At 37.4% G+C, this 21,533-nt stretch overlaps 1 protein-coding gene across 1 annotated transcript in view; it reads left to right on the forward strand.

Moving 5' to 3' along the window:
* The window catches only part of LOC106092597 (extracellular sulfatase SULF-1 homolog), a 134,046-nt gene that overhangs the window by 96,975 nt on the left and 15,538 nt on the right, over positions 1-21,533 (forward strand). The window contains exons 3-13 of the mRNA XM_059361762.1: positions 2,622-3,689; positions 7,287-7,456; positions 7,521-7,847; positions 7,901-8,262; positions 8,338-8,624; positions 11,577-11,695; positions 14,432-15,477; positions 15,544-15,769; positions 15,829-16,139; positions 16,212-16,397; positions 16,467-16,566. Coding sequence (XP_059217745.1) covers positions 2,793-3,689; positions 7,287-7,456; positions 7,521-7,847; positions 7,901-8,262; positions 8,338-8,624; positions 11,577-11,695; positions 14,432-15,477; positions 15,544-15,769; positions 15,829-16,139; positions 16,212-16,397; positions 16,467-16,566 — 4,031 coding nt within the window. The 5' untranslated portion in view covers positions 2,622-2,792. The remainder of the gene's footprint in view (positions 1-2,621; positions 3,690-7,286; positions 7,457-7,520; positions 7,848-7,900; positions 8,263-8,337; positions 8,625-11,576; positions 11,696-14,431; positions 15,478-15,543; positions 15,770-15,828; positions 16,140-16,211; positions 16,398-16,466; positions 16,567-21,533) is intronic.

Consider the following 21,533-nt stretch of genomic DNA (forward strand, 5'->3'; position numbering starts at 1 on the left):
CGACATCCGCTCCAAATATGAGTCAGATCAGACTATATATTTAGATATAGCTCTCATATAAATCGATCATCCAATTAGGGGTCTTAATACCCTAAAAAGCATATTTAATGTCTGAAAATGTTATTTGTATATGAGTTTTCGGGACCTGAATAGAATATGATCGAGACCAGTCCCTATTAAAATATAACTAAGGATATAGTAATGGAGTTATAATAAAATAGGATGACTATTATATCCTTGTTTAATTTGGTCCAGATCGGTTTTCAACGGATTGTGATGAAAAGTGGTTTACATATATACCCGAGGTGGTGGGTATCCAAAGTTCGGCCGAACTTAATGCCTTTTTAATTTTTTTTTTTTTTTTGGAAATGGTGTACCTTACTTTATCCTCAATATCATTCTTATGCTATGACAAAGAATGGCCAATAACTGGGGAAAAATTATTACAAAATGCCACAACTCTCCAAAGCATACCATCGTTTCAATTTTTCTTTTCACTTCATTCACCAAAAAGGTCAAAGAGGAATTTTCCTTTGTTCCCATTAGATATAGATATATGTTAGATATAGCTACCCCATACGCCGATCTGCCGATAAAGGGTCTGAAGCCCATACAAATTTTATTTTTTATCCGATTTGGCAGAAATTTGAATCAGTGAGTTGTTTTAAGCCTCCCGACATCCGCTCCAAATATGAGTCAGATCAGACTATATAGATATAGCTCTCGTATAAACCGATCATCCAATTAGGGGTCTTAATACCCTAAAAAGCATATTTAATGTCTGAAAATGTTATTTGTATATGAGTTTTCGGGACCTGAATAGAATATGATCGATACCAGTCCCTATTAAAATATAACTAAGGATATAGTAATGGAGTTATAATAAAATAGGATGACTATTATATCCTTGTTTAATTTGGTCCAGATCTGTTTTCACCGGATTGTGATGAAAGGTGGTTTACATATATACCCGAGGTGGTGGGTATCCAAAGTTCGGCCCGGCCGAACTTAATGCCTTTTTAATTTTTTTGGAAATGGTGTACCTTACTTTATCCTCAATATCATTCTTATGCTATGACAAAGAATGGCCAATAACTGGGGAAAAATTATTACAAAATGCCACAACTCTCCAAAGCATACCATCGTTTCAATTTTTCTTTTCACTTCATTCACCAAAAAGGTCAAAGAGGAATTTTCCTTTGTTCCCATGCCATAAAGATTTGTTTTTGGGTGAATTTTCCTCAAACCGCAATATGATAATGTCGTTATTGACATTGTGAGGGTTGAAGAGGCAAAAACTGCTGCATGATACTGATTTCAAAAAAGGGAAAACAGTTTTAAGCGTCTTTATTTTGTCATCATGTTGAACATTATAAACAATTTTGAGGTCAATGGTTCAGAAGAAAAATATCAGATTAATATGTAAAGGCATGTCATCTAAAGAGGTTTTGAAGGAAAAGTTCAAGGTTAGGAGTTTTTTTTAGCATATATGTAAAGAATGTAAAATGGAAAGCAACACATGATTTCTCAGAGTTTTTTTTATTAAATTTCAGTGGCAATCTGCAATGACATTTAGACAATCTATGGAGTTGCCACTGTTACGAGAAAAAAACAGTATGTCTTCTATAACACAGCCTCTTCTTAGTCAAACTGAGAAAGAAGTTTCATGGGTTTCCTGACTTGGGTGGTATTAGCTTAGAAAAATTTAAATTATCAGTAGGGAGTTATTGGACTCCATCCCAAAGAAACAGGTGCCACCCGGGATTCCTTAAAATTCCCTATTACTCATAATGACCACATTAGTATTAAACGAATTTTGAGTAAGAACCTCTGGTTCCGCTACCTCCGCTTACTTTGCCGAAACGAGAAAGGCTTTCTGAACCACCGGAGCCCTATTTCTTCTCTTCAACTTCTTATCTTTAGTTTATCTTGAGACTTGCCATTCCTGGGATCTGAATGATGGATCCATATAATGATACCCTCATTTAGTAACAATACGAAAATATTACTTTATTGACAAGGGTTTTTCTAATGACTATCCTTAAAGCCCAATCACAGCCAACTTGGTTAGAATTTTTGGCAAAAACATGCCAAATTTTGACAGTTGAATTTCGTATCCAAGAAAAATCGAAATGCTTTATTAAAACTATGATACATTGCCTCTAGTATTACATAAATATGAGGCTAATCGGCACGGGATAGCTGTGAGCACCAAACTCCATAAGCAGGTTAAGTTCGAAGATGGGCTATATCGGACTATATCTTGATATAGCCCCCATATAGACCGGTCCCTCGATTTAAGGTCTTGGACCCATAAAAGGCGCATTTATTGTCCGATTTCGCCGTAATTTGGGACAGTGAGTTATTTTAGGCCCCTGACTGTAGAATGTGTGAGTTAATGAATTTGGTAAAATGAGTGACTAAAATAAATCTCCACCAATTAAACTTAAGGGCAGGTTGTTCTTAGTTCATACAATAAAAGTTCCCTATTTTGGTATGGGTAACCCGCTGGGTTCATCCTAGTAGGAAAAGCTTTCATCTGCTTCCCATAATTTAAAACCTACTTTTTGTTAGCTAGAAATTTATAAACTCCTTTTCCTCTTTCTACTCTCTCTTTTCAGCTCCTGCCAAAAACAAACATTTGCTAAGAAAATCCATTAAAATGACATAAAGGCTAAAATTTCACATTAGAAATGTAAATTTCTGCCCGCAAAATACTGCGAATTTAGAACCAATAGCAACTGTGATATCCAATAGAATACGGCGCAGAAGGTAACTCCAACACAACAAACATGCAGCCATTTCATATAAATAAAAAATTAGCAATTAGCTCCAGCATATGTCTGCTGCTTGTAGTGAATTTTATGCTGGCAACAGCAAATGCGGCCAAAGAAAACCTCCATAGTGAGGAGTTAATGGGTTCAAGGGAAATTAAGGCAGCCGGTAGTTTTCGAGAGCCAACAACCACAGAACAACATCATAGGCACAATAATCATCATCAGAAAACCAGCAGCAGCAGCAGCAACACACACCATCATCAAGCAACAGCACAGCAACATCAGCAAAGGCATCATCATCAACAGCAGCAACGTCGCCACAGCTCTCCCCAAACTCAGCCATTTTCATCATCATCATCATCTCACAGCTATAGCAACAACCATCATAGACAAGCGCGTCAGCGTAATTCTGGCCCTGCCCAGTCCTCAAAGCGTTTTTCACGTGACTCCAATTCCAATTCGTCGAGTCGAAAACCCAATATCATACTCATACTTACCGATGATCAGGATGTGGAATTGGGCTCCCTCAATTTTATGCCTCGTACTTTGCGTATATTACGCGATGGAGGCGCAGAATTTCGCCATGCCTATACCACAACGCCCATGTGTTGCCCGGCTCGTTCGTCACTATTGACCGGCATGTATGTGCACAATCACATGGTCTTCACCAACAATGACAACTGCTCCAGTCCCCAGTGGCAGGCCACGCATGAGACACGTTCCTTTGCCACCTATCTCTCCAATGCCGGCTATAGGACGGGCTATTTTGGCAAATATCTCAATAAATATAATGGTTCCTATATACCGCCGGGCTGGAGGGAGTGGGGTGGCCTCATCATGAACTCGAAATACTATAATTATAGTATCAACATGAATGGGCAGAAGATAAAGCATGGATTTGATTATGCCAAGGTAGGTACTACAAAAAAAATTAAACTGGAAAATTAGAAAAAACAAATATAAAAAAATTTTGAACAAATTGTTCCAAAAAAAAAAATTAACAAAATGTTCAAAAAAAAAAATTTAGAATCTTATAATTCGGCCGGGCCGAATTTTGGGTACCCACCAGCATGGATTTTGCCAAAATGTAGGAGCTATATCAGGTTATAGACCGATTCAGACCGTACTTGGCACAGTTGTTGGAAGTTATAACATAACACTATGTGCAAATTTTCAGCCAAATCGGACAAAAATCACGGCTTCCAGGGGCTCAGGAAGTCAAGTCGGGAAATCGGTTTATATGGAAGCTATATCAGGTTATAGGCCGATTTGGACCGTACTTGACACAGAGGTTGGAAATAATAGCAAAACACCGCATGCAAAGCTTCAGCCAAATCGGATGAAAATTGAGGCTTCCAGGAGCTCAAGAAGTCAAATCGGGAGATCGGTTTATATGGGAGCTATATCAGGTTATAGACCGATTTGGACCGTACTTGGCACAGATGTTGAAAGTGCTAACAGAGCACTACGTGAAAAATTTCAGCCAAATCGGACAAAAACCACGGCTTTCAGGGGCTCAGGAAGTCAAATCGGGAGATCGGTTTATATGGGAGCTATATCAGGTTATAGGCCAATTTGGACCGTACTTGACACAGTTGTTGGAAGTCATAACAAAACACGGCATGTAAAGTTTCAGCCAAATCGGATGAAAATTAAGGCTTCCAGGAGCATAAGAATTGCATTGAATTTTTCACAAATCGGGAGATCGGTTTATATGAGAGCTATATCCGAATCTAAACCGATATGGCCCATTTGCAATCCCTAACGACCTACATCAATATTAAGTATCTGTGCGTTCAACCGCTATCGTGATTTCGACTGACGGACGGACGGACATGGCTAGATCGACTCAGGTTGTCGGGACGATCAAGAATATATATACTTTATAGGGTCCTAGATCTATATTTCGAGGTGTTACAAACGGAAAGACTAGATACTTGTACCCCCATCCTATGGTGGTGGGTATAAAAATTAATTTGTGTTTGTTTGTCGGTTTGTTTGTTTGTTCCGTATAGACTCAAAAACGGCTGAACCCATTACCTTGATTGTGTAGCTTGGTCTGGAAAAAACATAGGCTATATAATTTGTTGATATCGGAAGAGGGGCGGACCCTCCCCCCTACTACAAAAGTACTACCCAAAAATAAAAGTGTACCGATCAGGACAATATGGGACTCAAATGAAAGGTAGTGGAGTAGAGTAGGCAGGAGTAGAGTAGGCAGGAGTAGAGTAGGCAGGAGTAGAGTAGGCAGGAGTAGAGTAGGCAGGAGTAGAGTAGGCAGGAGTAGAGTGGGCAGGAGTAGAGTACGCAGGAGTAGAGACCGCAGGAGTAGAGTAGGCAGGAGTAGAGTAGAGTAGGCTGGAGTAGAGTACGAATTTCATTTAAAAATTGGGTCCGAAGAACTGAGCGGCCGCCCCATACCCAAAAACACCTTTAATTAGGTTTATAGGACGAGCATGACAATATGGGTCTCAAATTAAAGGTATTCGAGAGTAGATAACGAATATTGCCAGGAAGAAGGAATAGGCTATATAATTTGTTGATATCGGAAGGGGGCGGACCCTTCCCCGTAACCCTAAAAATACCACCCAAAATCAAAAGTGGACCGATAAGGATAATATGGATATCAAATGAAAGGTATTGAAGAGTAGAATACGAATATGGTATTAAAAATGAGTTCAATGGTATTAAAAATGGGTGGTATCCAGGAAGTCGCCCTAGCCCCACAACTTTTAAAAGCAGACAAATTAAAGGTCCATATCAATATGGGGCTCAAATGAAAGGTATTCGGGAGTAGATTACGAATCTGGAACACAAAATCAGATCGAAGTATAGGGGGTCACCCCACCCCCAAAAACGCTCCAAATGGACATATGACCCATCATGATTATATAATATTCGGTTCATAATAAAAAACGGTTGATCCGATTTTTTTAAAAATTGTGTAAGTTTTTGTGGAAGCAAACATAGGTTACATAATTTTTAGATATCGGATGGTAGCGGACCCTTCCCCTAACCCCAAAAACGTCACCCAAAACTAAAAGTGAACTGATAGGCACAATATGGGTATCAAATGAAAGGTATTGGAGACTAGAAAACGAATATCGTTTTCAATTTTGGGTCCAAGTACCCAGCGGGCGCCCTCAACCCCAAAACTCCTCTAAACAGATATATTCGACGTTCCTATTAATATGGGACTCCGATGAAAAGTATTCGGCAGTAGATTACAAATATGAATACAAAATTAAACCCAAGAAATGGGAGGTCGCCCTATCCCCAAATACCCCCACATGGTCATATCAGCCGACCATGGCTATATGGGATTCAATAGAAACATATTTGGGAGTAGATTATGAATATGACATTAAAATTTGCGTTCAAGTCTAGGTGGCGCTTTTACTCATAAAAAACGTCGAATAGGTTAATTGACCCATTAGGGCAATATGGGACTAGAGCAATTTGATATTAAATTTTGAAGCCAAGTGTTTGGGGGTATATCACCCCCTAAACTGAAATTCATTTCCGACTACAGCAATGTGGAGCTCAAATAAACTGTATTTGGGAGTAAAAAACGAATTTGATATCTATTTTCAGGGCAAAGTGCCAGTGGCCGCCCCAGCCCCAAAACACTCTCCAAACGGTTCTTACTTACCGACCATGGCAATATGGGGCTCAAATTAAAGAAATTTGGGAGTGGAGCACGATTTTGATATCCGTATTTGTGTAGAAATGTCTCACCTAAGAACTACTTCTTATTACCCTTACTTTAGGCGTCCCGGAAGCCGAGTTGGTAGCGTGCTTGGATTATCAGTGCAGGGGTCGTGGGTTCGATTTCCGCCAGAAGCCTTGGTCTGTCGCTACTGTGATATCACAATGGGCTTAAAATTGTCTAAGTGAGTCTATAGAGGACTGCCACTCTTTCCTAACCTCCTACCCTAATTTTCAAAAACACCAAATCTCGGAGATTGGTAATCTGATTGGTTCGAAATTTTTGTGCACTCTCACAGACACCAGAAACATAAAATGGTTTCTTTTGTTGGGGTGGGGTGCCGCGGGGCCGCGGGGCCGCCCAAAACGCGTCAAATGGTTATATAGACCAATCATGACAATATAGAGCCATGTGTTTGGGGAGCCTCCCCACCCCAAAAAACCTCCCTATTATATAAAAGCTATTTGGGGTGGAAATTGATTGATTTTTGGGAGAATTTTTGGCGTATTAGAAATCGCGTATCAGAAATCGTGATCCACTATGCCAGTCAAAGTGTTTTGAACAAAAACACACACTTGCCCAACTTTTATAAGTTCTTTCCTATGCTATTATTTGAATAAAAAGCATTGAATGTTATATCCAGCCAATAAAATATATTAAAAAAATCAAAAAAAAAAATAATTGACAAAATTTGGACAACGAGTTAGAAACATTTTTCAATAAAAATAAATTTTTAAAAAAACTTTCTAAAAATTTATTACAAAATTTCTTACATTTTCTTCAAATATTCTGCTTTACAGGATTATTATCCAAATTTAATAGCCAATGATTCAATAGCATTTTTGCGATCATCCAAACAACAAAACCAAAGAAAACCTGTGATGTTAACCATGAGTTTCCCGGCGCCCCATGGACCCGAAGACTCAGCGCCCCAGTATAGTCATTTATTTTTTAATGTTACCACACATCAGTAAGTTGTCCAAACTCTTCCAAGGCAATTTAAATATTAACAACACCAATTTTCCTTACCATAGTACGCCTTCTTATGATTTGGCCCCGAATCCCGATAAGCAATGGATATTGCGCGTTACGCAACCCATGGAACCGGTACACAAACGCTTTACCAACTTGCTTATGACAAAGCGCTTACAGACCCTCCAAAGTGTAGATGTGGCTGTGGAAAGAGTTTATAATGAACTGAAAACCTTGGGAGAGTTGGAAAATACATACATCATTTATACCTCGGATCACGGCTACCATTTGGGTCAATTTGGCTTGATTAAGGGTAAAAGTTTTCCCTTTGAATTTGATGTTAGAGTACCGTTTTTGGTTAGAGGTCCTGGTATAGAGCCATCAAGAACGTAAGTAAATCTTTTTTATAAGGGGAAAATTTTAATCTTTTTGCCTTTTTAAGGGTCGATGAAATTGTTTTGAATGTTGATTTGGCTCCCACCTTTTTGGATATGGGTGGCGTGCCCACACCCTCTCATATGGATGGTCGCAGTATTTTACCTTTGTTGTTGAACAAACAAAGACTCATGAAGGAAGCCTGGCCCGATACATTCCTCATTGAGAGCTCGGGGCGACGTGAAACTCCTGACCAAATTGCGGAAGCTCGAGCTCGCCTGCAAGTTGAAAGAACCAACATGAAATTGGCTAATAGCACTTTAATTGAAGATCTTGTGGAGAATGCCACAACCACCACCACTACAGCGCGTATCGATGTTCTCGATATGGAATCCAGAGAGGAGGATCAATATATAGGCAATGCTAAAGGTCGGGATTTACTGCTTGCACCTCTTGGGACTAAGAACAAGTTTAACTTTTTTGTCATTTCTCCATACATTTCAGAGTCTGACAATGAAGATCTTACCGATGATGATTTTGAGTTTGAAAATGAAGATGACGAAGTTGATACCTCAGCAGCCAATCTTGAGGAGGATGATGAGACAGACGATGAACTTGAACAACAAGATCAATTCGACAATAATTTACCCTTAGCACCTTACATTACCAAAATGATGCGCTTAAATTCAGAATGTTCGGATCCCACATTATTGGAAAATTGCCGGGCTGGCCAGAAATGGAAGTGTGTCAATGAGAATGGTAGATGGCGCAAGCATAAATGTAAATTTCATGTAAGTATTTCTATGTTTGCTTTAATGAATTATCTAAATATAAATAAATATGGGTAATACGATAACAGTGGATAACTGTCGATAATCAATCAATGCCACAATGAAATTCAGAATGGTTGTGGGAATAATATTTACTGTTACGAGTACCAGATAAATTATATCGTTCTTTTGAAAATGTATTGCATTCGATCACTATATTGCTTCTAGATAGTGAATTAATATCTATAACATTCGATAACTCAGATTTTTGGTATAAATTCAATTCTACCATCCCGATTACCGTTGATAATTTACATAATTTTGCTCTATGAAGTAAATTGTTTCGTTCGTATAAAAGGAGAAATATAATGTATTTGATTATTATATTTGCATTTGTTTATCGATATATATCGATAACACACGATAACAATCGATAACTTAAAATGTTCTCTATTAATTAAATTGTATCATTTGTAAGAAAACAAAAATATGTTGAAGTCGATATTTATATGTTTATGGCATAATCATTAAATATCGATAACAAACGAAACATTCGATAACTAATACTTTGCCTCATGAATTAAATGATGTAATTCTTATGAAAAAATCATTTTGTTGTTATCGACAATTATATGTTTATTGGATAATCGTTATATATCGATAACACAAGTAACATTCGATAACTAATATTTTGCCCAATGAATTAATTTATGTCCTTCTTATAAAAAATAAATTTGTTGTAATCAGTTAGTAAATATGATCGATGATCGATATACATATATTGAAATCACACGAAAACAGTCAATGCTTAACGCCAGGGTTCAAATCCGGGAGAGAACATCAGAAACTGCTATGTAAAAACTTCTCTCCAAAGATATCATGTCATTCTTCTTAAAAATCAATTTGTTGTAAGCGTTTATTATATGTTTGCTGGATGACCAATATACATCGATTTCACACAAAGCAGATGATAAATAATATTTTGCCCCATGAATTAAATTATGTAATTCTTATTAAAAAAATCAATTTGTTGTGGTTAGCAGTGTGTTATACACTGAGGCGGCAGCCCTTGCCAATGAAGAACTCCAACGGGTCAATCCGGTACGTACAACCGGCTGCCATGGGATTGATCAATTTGTTGTAATCGGTTATTGGATGACAGTCGATGACTGTCCGCATATGACGCTGAACGCCTGGTTTCGAATCCAGGCGAAAACATCAGAAACTGTCATGTAAACACTTCTCGCCAAAGATATCATGCCATCAATGTCAAAATAATTCTAACGATAATGTTTTGTAATCGATTATTTTATATTTAATTTATAGTCGATAAAAGTTGACAACACTCAGACGTATATGTATTTTTATTGACCACTATTATATTTCGGTTATAGCTCCATAGCTCAAGATAATACATTTGTATTTTCTGGATAATTGATGCATAGCGATAACAAACGATAACAGTCCATAATTCCTTTTTTTATACCCACCACCGAAGGATGGGGGTATATTCTTTTTGTGATTCCGTTTGCAATACATCGAAATATCAATTTCCGACCCTATAAAGTATATATATTCTTGATCAGCGTAATCTAAGACGATCTAGCCATGTCAGTCCGTCTGTCTGTTGAAATCACGTTACAGTCTTACAAAATAAAGATGTTGAGCTGAAACTTTGCACAGATTTTTTTTTAGTTCATAAGCCGGTTAAGTTCAAAGATGGGATATATCGGACTATATCTTGATATAGCCCCCATACAGACCGATTGGCCGATTTAGTGTCTTAGTCCCATAAAATCCACATTTATTATCCGATTTTGCTGAAATTTGGGACAGCGAGTTGTGTTAGGCCATTTGACATCCTTCTTTATTTTGGCCCTGATCGGTTCAGATTTGGTTATAGCTGTTATAGATCCTCCGATTTTGGGTCTTAGGCCCATAAAATCCACATTTATTGCCCGATTTTGCTGAAATTTGGGACATCTTTCTTCAATTTAGTTCAGATCGGTTTAGATTTGATTATAGCTGCCATATAGACCGACCTCTCGATTTAAAGTCTTGACCCTATTATAATCCGATTTCGCTGAAATTTGACACAGTGACTTATGTTAGGCTTTTTGACATCTGTGCCGTATATGGTTCAGATCGGTCTATATTTGGATATCGCTACCAAAAAGACCAATATTTTATTCTACAAAATTGAACAATGACTTGTACTTAGTAGACTACTCAATATTCGTGTCGAATTGATCCAAATCGGACCATATTTTGATAAAGCTACTAGGAAGGCATAAATTACGCATTTTTCCACGGACTATGATGAAAAGTGGTTTACATATATACCCGAGGTGGTGCCTTTTTACTTGTTTTAATGAACTAAATTAAGTTACATCGTTTGCAAGAAAAAAGAAGTGTGCCTTAATTAATTTGTATATTCTTATTGGATGGTCGATATGCATCGATAACACACGATAATATTCGATAACTCAAATTTTTCGATATATATTGAATTATACGATTCGTATCAAAAAATAAATGCGATGTAGTGGATTGTTCTATGTTTATTTTATAATCTATGGTTTTCGATTACATTCGATAATAGTCAAAATTCATATTGTGATCTGTAAAGAGCAGAACAAAAATAGGCCTACTGTTCAAGTTGTTCAAAAATAGAAACGTGTTGTAGTTTATTTGCAGATTCGATGATCTGTACACATTTAGAATAACATTGCGTAAACGATCGTACACTTACCTATATTTATCGACATATTAAATCATAACATGAAATTACAACATGGTTATTTGAATTTTTATAGTTTCACCCATAAGATACCATTTTAGAATTTTGAATAATCTCAGTATTTATTATTATCTTGCGTTTTATGACTTCAAAAGTATACCTGATATGAATTATTTCTTCATCATACACACACAATATGTTCGCAAAGCTTAAATTTTATTTTATCGTTTCAGTTACAGTTACAACATCATTTGGCGGAAATTTCCAAATATCCCAAAACTCAAAATAAACGAAATTGTGCCTGTTTTACACCAGATGGCGTCGTATATATAAAGCCGGAAGTCAAAAAGCGGTGAGTAAAATTCCATAATAGATATATGTAGTTAACGAAAGAACTAGTTCAATTGAACAGGTCACTAAAACTATTGGGTTGCCCAAAAAGTAATTGCGGATTTTTTAAAAGAAAGTAAATGCATTTTTAATAAAAATTAGAATGAACTTTAATCAAATATACTTTTTTTACATCTTTTTTCTAAAGCAAGCTAAAAGTAACAGGTGATAACTGACAGAAGAAAAAATGCAATTACAGAGTCACAAGCTGTGAAAAAAATTGTCAACGCCGACTATATGAAAAATCCGCAATTACTTTTTGGGCAAACCAAATATAAACCGAACGATGCAGTCAGTCCTCAGTGCTTAATAGGACTTATAGTTACGTTAGGGTGCTGATTCCAATCCTCCCCATGCCATTTTGGATATATACCTAAGCAAGTAATCGGCTTGTGCACTCTTAATTAAAAAAGTTTCCACGAAAAGATTTATGTCAGGAATTCATTGCTGCTTACAAAATTAATAATCGTTTTACATTTAATGCCTCTAAGCAGATTCTAGGCTGCTATCGTATCCGCACCCAAATACCCAAGTCTCTTAGCTGCATTGATATAAGAAATGTTTCAACGTCTTGTCATCTTCTCCACATCTCCTATACACTATTTCACTTGCAGTATCCCCGAAGTGATCGATGTCAGGAATTCTTTGCTGCTCACAAAATCCATAATCGTTTTCCATTCAATGCCTTTAACCTGATTCAAGGCATTTATCGTATCCGCAACAAACTGCCGGAGTTTATTAGTTGCGAAAGCCGGGCGTAAGTATAAGACATGTCCCACAGTCTTATCATCGCCCCATATGTCGTACAAATGCTGCCATTTGCCGCACCTATTCTGCATAAGTGCGTTCGTAGTACTATGGAATCCGTTGTGATGCCGAAAGTCATACTTGTCCCCTTCCTACTTCCACTCAATAAAAGTCTCGTCTTATCACGATCCGAAAAACTGGTGAACTAACTGCACGAAATAGTTCAGTTGGTTGGTTGATTTGTTACCTTGCCAATCCCGAGCCGCAGTTAAGGACATACTGGTAGGATATTTACTTAAACTGCAAATTTATAGAGTACTCAGAGAGTGAGAACGTAAGAAAACGTGTTATGCTTTAGAGCAGTACTCACCAAGCCGTCCTCAAAAATAAACCATAACTTAAAAAAAGCCAGCTTCCACCGATAAGGAACTTGCTGGCTGGGGTTTCTGAAGGAAACTTCTTGCTCGAGTCTTAAGGATCCCATCCTATTTTTTTATACCTGCGATTTGCCTATACCAGTGAGCTTCTCTGGCAAACACATGAACTCCTTGCCTTTTCTGATGATAGTTTTTTCAGTTACTCAGGATAGCTACAGAGAGTGTTATCGTCAAAATTTTTGTGATCTGTATTAGTTCTCTGGTGATTCGGCTGTGCAGAAGTAGTCTTAGAATTATCTGTTAATACCCAGCAGCTACAATGGTTGAAGCTGAAACCTCGACTGGTGAAGTGGCTGAGCTATCTCTCACTTGCCGATAAGGTACTGGCCTACAGAGGCCTCTGAAGAAAACTCCAGTTTCTCATGCCTACAATTTGCTTAGGTTATTGGGTTTCCTTTTTCAAAAACATGCCCTCCCTTCATGAGGAGTAATCATTACATGGGACCCCTTCTCATTGCGAATAAGAGATCTGCAGTGGTATATCGGATTTGCGGTGGCTGAGCTAGCTTTCACTCCTAACAACGCAAAGGACAAAGACTATTTTAAAAGCGGTGGTGCGCGAAGCATGAAAATGAATGTACGAGTATTCATACGATCGTATCATAGGCCTCCTATCAGTATCATAGGCATAACAACGCATCTATTGCGGTGGTGATGGATACTAACACCCTATTTTTATGAGTATACCGCAAATCAGAAAAATACCACCGCTTGCAGTTCTCTGTTCCGTATCCATACCTCCGGAACTAAGGGACTACCATTTCAATATTTCAGCCGTCGTCAGCCTGGAATCCTTAACAAGCCTAAATGATTTGTATCCTACGAATTCAGCTAACATTGTGATTCACCAATGTTTAGATGAGCTGTGGTGTAAATGGCGGTTCTGAGTCCCCTGGAGATGTATCAAAAACAGTTTATAAAGACATGTCTGACGAACTATTTTTTACATCGCTTAAGTCCGCGGTTTGTTTTTACCGTAAATCCTGTTTTCGTATGATGCGATCAAAAAAAAAGCAGGATCTAACAAGCGTTTAAATAAGGCTCAAGGTGTGCGCTAGCAGCAAAGAAGGATGCTCAGAAATTGATTCTACAGCAGCAGCAGGGAAAGCAACTGAAGAGGAATTTTTCATGCTACAAATATTCTGCGACCTGAGGAAATGCTATGCCAATGGTCCTAGATTCGTGAGAAAACTCATCATGACAGGATCAAACGAATCTTATTAGAAAGAAATCCTGTCGAACACAGACAATGGAACAGTTGCGCTAAATCTGAATCATGACCATGGTCAGATTTCTGTAGATAAATCTTCACCATTGCCAAAAAGGTCCTTTTGTGGGCAGGGGAAGTTTATCTTTTGCAGGAACCATTGCTATGTGAAGACTAGACTGAACTTAGAATTCATAGGTGTAATCTGCTTCATTGTATGGGTAAAGGAAGATCTATGTGGGCTTTTACTTATTCCGCTTCTTGAATTACTTTCATATGTAAGGCTCCTTTCCTAATTATTTCGCAGGAATCAAAATATGGGTAAAAATTCCCGCCGCCACAAACGGGACACCGAAAATTTTGATATCGAAGAACTCTATCATTCCGACTTACCCTATGAAATGGAAGAACTACTGGATTTACACAAAAATTTACACGATGTTGAAAAGCATCTGCTGGAACAGCATGAAAAACATGCCCAGCAGCTAAGGTTGGAACGCACAAAACGTGAACTGACCGCCAATCTATTCGATAATCCCGAAGCTGTGAACAGTGATGAGAATAAAAAGAATAATGCCTCCAATGATGCCATCTCAAAGGTCATACAAGAAATTCAAGATACTCTGGAGACTTTGGAATTAAAATTTGTGGAACATGACTGGACTGTAAATGGCTCGAGTAAAACCTCAGCCACCAAGATAACATCGGCCGGGTTTGTAAGAGGTGGCAAATTCCCCAAAGTTGGGGGTAGAGTGGGCACTCGATGCTACATAGAATCTCAGAGTGGAAAAGTCAATTGTTCGGATGTGATATATGATGATGAAAAGACTTGGCGTAAATCCAGATCTCAAATTGATATGCTAATCAAGGTGCTAAAGGATAAGATAACGCATTTAAAGGATATTAAGAAGCAATTGAGGGAGAGTAAACAACAGCAACAACAAGGAAGGCATTGGAATAACGAGTTTGCCCATCATAACAGAGGGAGGGTTGAAGGAGCAGCAAACGATAATTTCAATACAGAAGGTGCAACTCATTATGGCTCAGGTTACCGCCATCAGAAAGGCCGTCATAGAATGCCTTACAATCACCATCATCATCAACAGCAGCCGCCACAGCATCATAACAACAATCGTCATTACAATACTGGCATGGGTGGGGGTAATGCTTACCCCAGCTCTGGTAGAAGGCGAATTGAGAGTAATGTGGATAATGCAGAATTTGATATGAACTATTTTGTACCCAAATCCAGAAAAGTCAACTATGAGGATACCATGAGCTCATCCAACCAAAAGAACAAACATCACAATCAAGTGCCAAATACATCAACCACCACAAGCCAGCCCACAGAAGGTAGAAGAACAGAAAATAATTTGTATGGCAATGTGGCAATGATGTTTATTTCTTTTTTTTTTATAGCTTCCTCTAGCAGTGCTGAAGAGAGTAGCTTTGCAAGTTCAACTCCTGAAAGTATAGCCTCCAGTTCGGAAACTATTGGCCGCAATAAGCCCAAAAACAAGGGAGGACAAAAGGAAGAGGTCAAGGAAACCTATTACAATTCTCGACATTCTGCAAGTGATCTTTTACCCAATGGCAATAACCAATTCTCAGGACCTGCCGAATGCTATTGTGAGCCGGACATTGAGTAAGTAGAGATTTTCATGTTGGTAAGCCAGAGGGCTCACTAATATCCTCTCTTTTCAGCTATACTGATTCCAAGGAAGTAGCTCGTGAAGCCCGCCGCAAACTAAAGGAGGAGAGACAACGCAAAAAAGAACGTAAACGCATCAAAAAGGCCCGCCTGGAAAAGGAATGCCTTTCGGAGAAAATGAATTGTTTCTCCCATGACAATAGCCATTGGCGTACTGCTCCTCTGTGGAATGACAGTCCCTTCTGTTTCTGCATGAATGCCAACAACAACACCTACTCGTGTTTAAGAACCATCAATGCCACCCATGATTATTTGTATTGTGAATTTACCACAGGTCTCATAACCTACTACAATTTAAGAATAGGTAAATGGATTCAATTTGGCAAAAAAAAAAACTCTTCCTCAACTTGAAAAATGTGTGTTTTGTCCATTTCAGATCCCTTTGAGACCCTTAATCGTGCTTCTTCACTGACCCTCAACGAAAAATCCTATATGCATGATACTCTTGCCAAACTCAAGAATTGTAAAGGCAGAAGTTGCACCTTGAAACGGCCTCAGATTATAGGCAATTCCTCCCAAGCAACAGTGAATAGCCTGCAGCGAGGCACCAAGAGAAAACATGGTAAGAAGGACAAATAAGGCCCTGTGTAGATATCAAACAGAGTTACCACTTTTCTTGTTTTTTTTTTAGTTCAAAGTTCTTTATCGGCTTCCCTTAATGGAAACTCGGACTTAAATCTAAATCGCATGGACTATGAAGGTTCCCAAACGATGCGCAGAAAATTGTCAAAGTGAGTAGATAACACTATACAACAGCAAATCTGGGGGTGGGAAATCGCAAATGGCGTTGAAAGTCGTAGGTCAGTAGACCAAAACGCCAAAAAGCGGTTTTGAGTTCTCAAGCCTTTATTTTGCGGTAACTCTGGGATATATTAGAGATGGATGGAACGATTTATGCTATTTTTTTTACCTTTATAGTAATGAAAAAACACAAATACCTATTTAAGTTTGAGGTTAAGTTCGTAGGGGGCACGCCTCTCCCCAAAAACCGCCTAAACGGGCATACAGACCATTCGGTTCAATATTAGACTAAAATGAGAGATATTTGGAAATAAAATATGCATCTGATATAAAAATTTGAGGCCACGTGTCTTGAGGGCCACCTCACTTCCACAAACCCCCCTCCAGAAACTAACGTATAGAGCGATCGGTACAATATAAGATTTACATGAAAGATATCTAAGAGTATAAAACGAATTTGACATTCAAAAACAGGGTCCAAGTGTCAGTAAGCCCGTTCCACCTTCAAAACCACGCGAAACTTGCATAAAGACCTATCGGTACATCGTACAGTGGGATGAGATCGAAAAAAATGGTAAACAATTTGCGTTATTTCCGAGATATTTCCAAAATGGCTGAACCAAATTATGGAAATTTTTGTTTGTACCTTGATACTAACTCAAAATCGCTCATTAAGGGACCAACACATAAGGGGAGCGCCCCACCCAAAACGGACGTAAAGCCCGATCGCTACAATATGGTTCCTAAATTAAAGTCATTTAAGAGTAGAATCCAAATACGCTACAAAAATTTGAGTTCAAGTGTCTGAGCGCCCGTCCTACCATAAATAGGTAAAAGCGTGATAAGTTCGGCTGGGCTGAATCTTGGGAACACAACACCATCGTGGATTTTGCTAAAATTTGATACAAACTAAATATAGTTGAAGGGCATAGTTATATTTTACATACCAAACCAGCAAAAATTAAAGAATCCAAGAACCGAACAAAGATAATCGAGAGACTGGTTTTTATGGGAGCTGTGTCAGGTTATAGACTGATTTGATCCTTACTTGGCACAGTTTTTTGGAAGTCGTAACAGAACACCGCATGCAAAATTTCAAATCCGACAAACATTGAAACTTGTAAGGACTCAAGAAGTCAAGTCAGCAGATCGGTTTATATGGGAGCTAAATCAGGTTACAGACCAATTTAGACCGTACTTAGCACAATTGTCGGAACACTATCTGAAAATTTTGAGCCCAATTTGAACAAAAATTTAAGCCTCCAATGGGCTCGAGAAGTTAAATCGGGAGATCGGTTTATACGGGAGCTATATCAGGTTATAGACCGATTTAAACCGTACTTAGCACAATTGTTGGAAGTCATAACGGAACATTATCTGAAAATGTTGAGCCCAATTCGGACAAAAATTGAAGCCTTCAGTGGCTCAAGAAGTCAAATCGGGAGATCGGTTTATACGGGAGCTATATCAGGTTATAGACCGATTTGATCCAAAAATTGTAAAAAAAGACCAACGTGAGTTTGCAACTGGTGTAACTTCGATAGTTTTGTGAACTTCGGAAATTTTCAAACACTAGTGGATTCGTGACGAAAATTCCTTTTCGCAGAGGTGCAACATAAAGCAATACTGTAAAGGTTGCTATGGAAAACATAGCAAAAACCAATTTATTTTGGGAGTAAAAATTCAAAGTCGTTTTCAAGGCCAACTACGCTGTAACTCCTTCATTTTTTCGAATTTCGAAAATTTTTAAACATTCAACAGTTTAAAAATCGAAAACAATTCGTAAAGTAAACAGAATTACTTACAAATTCAAAGTGATTTTTTTTTTTTGCATTTTTTTAGGAAAGGCTAACCCCTTATGAAAATTTTCAATTTTTGATGCGAAAAAATTTTTCGAGTTGAGTATACAGCATTGAAGATAATGGCAAAAAATTCGGTTTAGTGCAACTCCTATGTTTTTCCTTCAAGAAACAAGCTCAAAATCGCATAATCAATATCCGAAAAATGCAAAAAATCAACGTGAGTTTGAAATTGCTGTAACATCCTTAGTTTTGCGAACTTCAAAATTCTGAGCACACCGTTGGATTCGTGAAGAAAATCTCTTTCCGTAATGGTCCTGGATGAAGCAATACTCTCTTCTATTTCCTTGAAAACTTTACGAGTATTGCTTCAAAATCGCATAATTGATATCCAAAAATTCAAAAAAACCAACGTGAGTTTGCAGCTGCTGTAACTTCCTCAGTTTTGCGAACCTGACAATTTTTAAGGCACCGTTGGATTCATGACAAAAATCCCTTTCCGTAGAGTAGCTACATGAAGCGATAATGTTAAGGTTGCCATGGAAAACATAGCAAAAACCAATTTATTTTGGGCGTAAAAATTCAAAGTCGTTTTCAAGGCTAACAACGCTGTAACTCCTTCATTTTTTCGAATTTCGAAAATTTTTAAGCATTCAACAGTTTAAAAATCGAAAACAATTCGTAAAGTAAACAGAATTACTTACAAATTCAAAGTGATTTTTTTTTTTGCATTTTTTTAGGAAAGGCTAACCCCTTATGAAAATTTTCAATTTTTGATGCGAAAAAATTTTTCGAGTTGAGTATACAGCATTGAAGATAATGGCAAAAAATTCGGTTTAGTGCAACTCCTATGTTTCTTCTTCAAGAAAAAAGCTTAAAATCGCATAATTTCGCTGTTCGAAATTCGAAGACGATCCGTAAAGTGAACAGAATTACTTGGAATTTCACATTTTATTTTTTTGCATTTTTTTAGCAAAGGCTAACCCCTTACGAAAATTTTCAATTTTTGATGCGAAAAAATTTTTTGAGTTGAGTATACAGCATTGAAGATAATGGCAAAAAATTCGGTTTAGTGCAACTCCTATGTTTTTCCTTCAAGAAACAAGCTCAAAATCGCATAATCAATATCCGAAAAATGCAAAAAAATAACGTGAGTTTAAAATTGCTGTAACATCCTTAGTTTTGCGAACTTCAAAATTCTGAGCACACCGTTGGATTCGTGAAGAAAATCTCTTTCCGTGATGGTACTGGACGAAGCAACACTCTTTCCCATTTCCTTGAAATCTTCAGTGTATTGCATCAAAATCGCATAATTCATATCCCAAAAATTCAAAAAAACCAACTTGAGTTTGCAATTGCTCTAACTTCCTTATTTTGACAAACTTTATAATTTTTCAAACACCGTTAGATTCGTGACAAAAGTCCCTTTTCGTAGAGGTGCTACATGAAGCGATACTGTAAAGGTTGCTATGGAAAACATAGCAAAACCCAATTTATTTTGGGAGTAAAAATTCAAAGTCGTTTTTAAGGCTAAAAACGCTGTAACTCCTTCATTTTTTCGAATTTCGAAAATTTTTAAGCATTCCGCAGTTCGAAATTCGAAGACGATTCGTAAAGTGAACAGAATTACTTGGAATTTCACATTTTATTTTTTTGCATTTTTTAAGCAGAGGCTAACCCCTTATGAAAATTTTCAATTTTTGATGTGAAAAAATTTTTCGAGTTGAGTATACAGCATTGAAGATAATGGCAAAAAATTCGGTTTAGTGCAACTCCTATGTTTTTCCTTCAAGAAACAAGCTCAAAATCGCATAATTAATATCCGTAAAACGCAAAAAATCAACGTGAGTTTGAAATTGCTGTAACATCCTTAGTTTTGCGAACTTCAAAATTCTGAGCACACCGTTGGATTCGTGAAGAAAATCTCTTTCCGCAATGGTGCTGGATGAAGCAATACTCTCTTCTATTTCCTTGAAAACTTTACGAGTATTGCTTAAAAATCGCATAATTGATATCCAAAAATTCAAAAAAACCAACGTGAATTTGCAGCTGCTGTAACTTCCTCAGTTTTGCGAACCTGACAATTTTTAAGGCACCATTGGATTCGTGACAAAAATCTCTTTCCGTAGAGGAGCTACATGAAGCGATACTGTTAAGGTTGCTCTGGAAAACATAGCAAAAACCAATTTATTTTGGGCGTAAAAATTCAAAGTCGTTTTCAAGGCTAAAAACGCTGTAACTCCTTCATTTTTTCGAATTTCGAAAAATTTTAGACATTCCGCAGTTCGAAATTCGAAGACGATTCGTAAAGTGAACAGAATTACTTGGAATTTCACATTTTATTTTTTTGCATTTTTTTAGGAAAGGCTAACCCCTTATGAAAATTTTCAATTTTCGATGCGAAAAAATTTTTCGAGTTGAGTATACAGCATTGAAGATAATGGCAAAAAATTCGGTTTAGTGCAACTCCTATGTTTTTCCTTCAAGAAACAAGCTCAAAATCGCATAATCAATATCCGAAAAATGCAAAAAATCAACGTGAGTTTGAAATTGCTGTAACATCCTTAGTTTTGCGAACTTCAAAATTCTGAGCACACCGTTGGATTCGTGAAGAAAATCTCTTTCCGTAATGGTGCTGGATGAAGCAATACTCTCTTCTATTTCCTTGAAAACGTTACGAATATTGCTTCAAAATCGCATAATTGATATCCAAAAATTCAAAAAAACCAATGTGAGTTTGCAGCTGCTGTAACTTCCTCAGTTTTGCGAACCTGACAAGTTCAACGCTAAAAACGATGTAACTCCTTAATTTTTTCGAATTTCGAAAATTTTTAGGCATTCCGCAGTTCGAAATTCGAAGACGATTCGTAAAGTGAACAGAATCACTTGGAATTTCACATTATATTTTTTGCATTTTTTTAGGAAAGGCTAAAATTTTAAATTTTTGATGCGAAAAAATTTTTTGAGTTGAGTATACAGTATTGAAGATAATGGCAAAAATATCGGTTTATGGCAAATCTTGCGATTTTTCTTCAAAAACAAGCTCAAAATCGCATAATTGATCTCCAAAAGTGCAATTGAAATTGTAATCACCTTAGATTCTCGAAGTTTTGAAAATTCTGAAAACACCATTGGATTCAAAAAGTAAAGCTGTTTTC

Source organism: Stomoxys calcitrans, chromosome 2 (genome assembly GCF_963082655.1).
Source record: "Stomoxys calcitrans chromosome 2, idStoCalc2.1, whole genome shotgun sequence".
NCBI lineage: Eukaryota > Metazoa > Arthropoda > Insecta > Diptera > Muscidae > Stomoxys > Stomoxys calcitrans.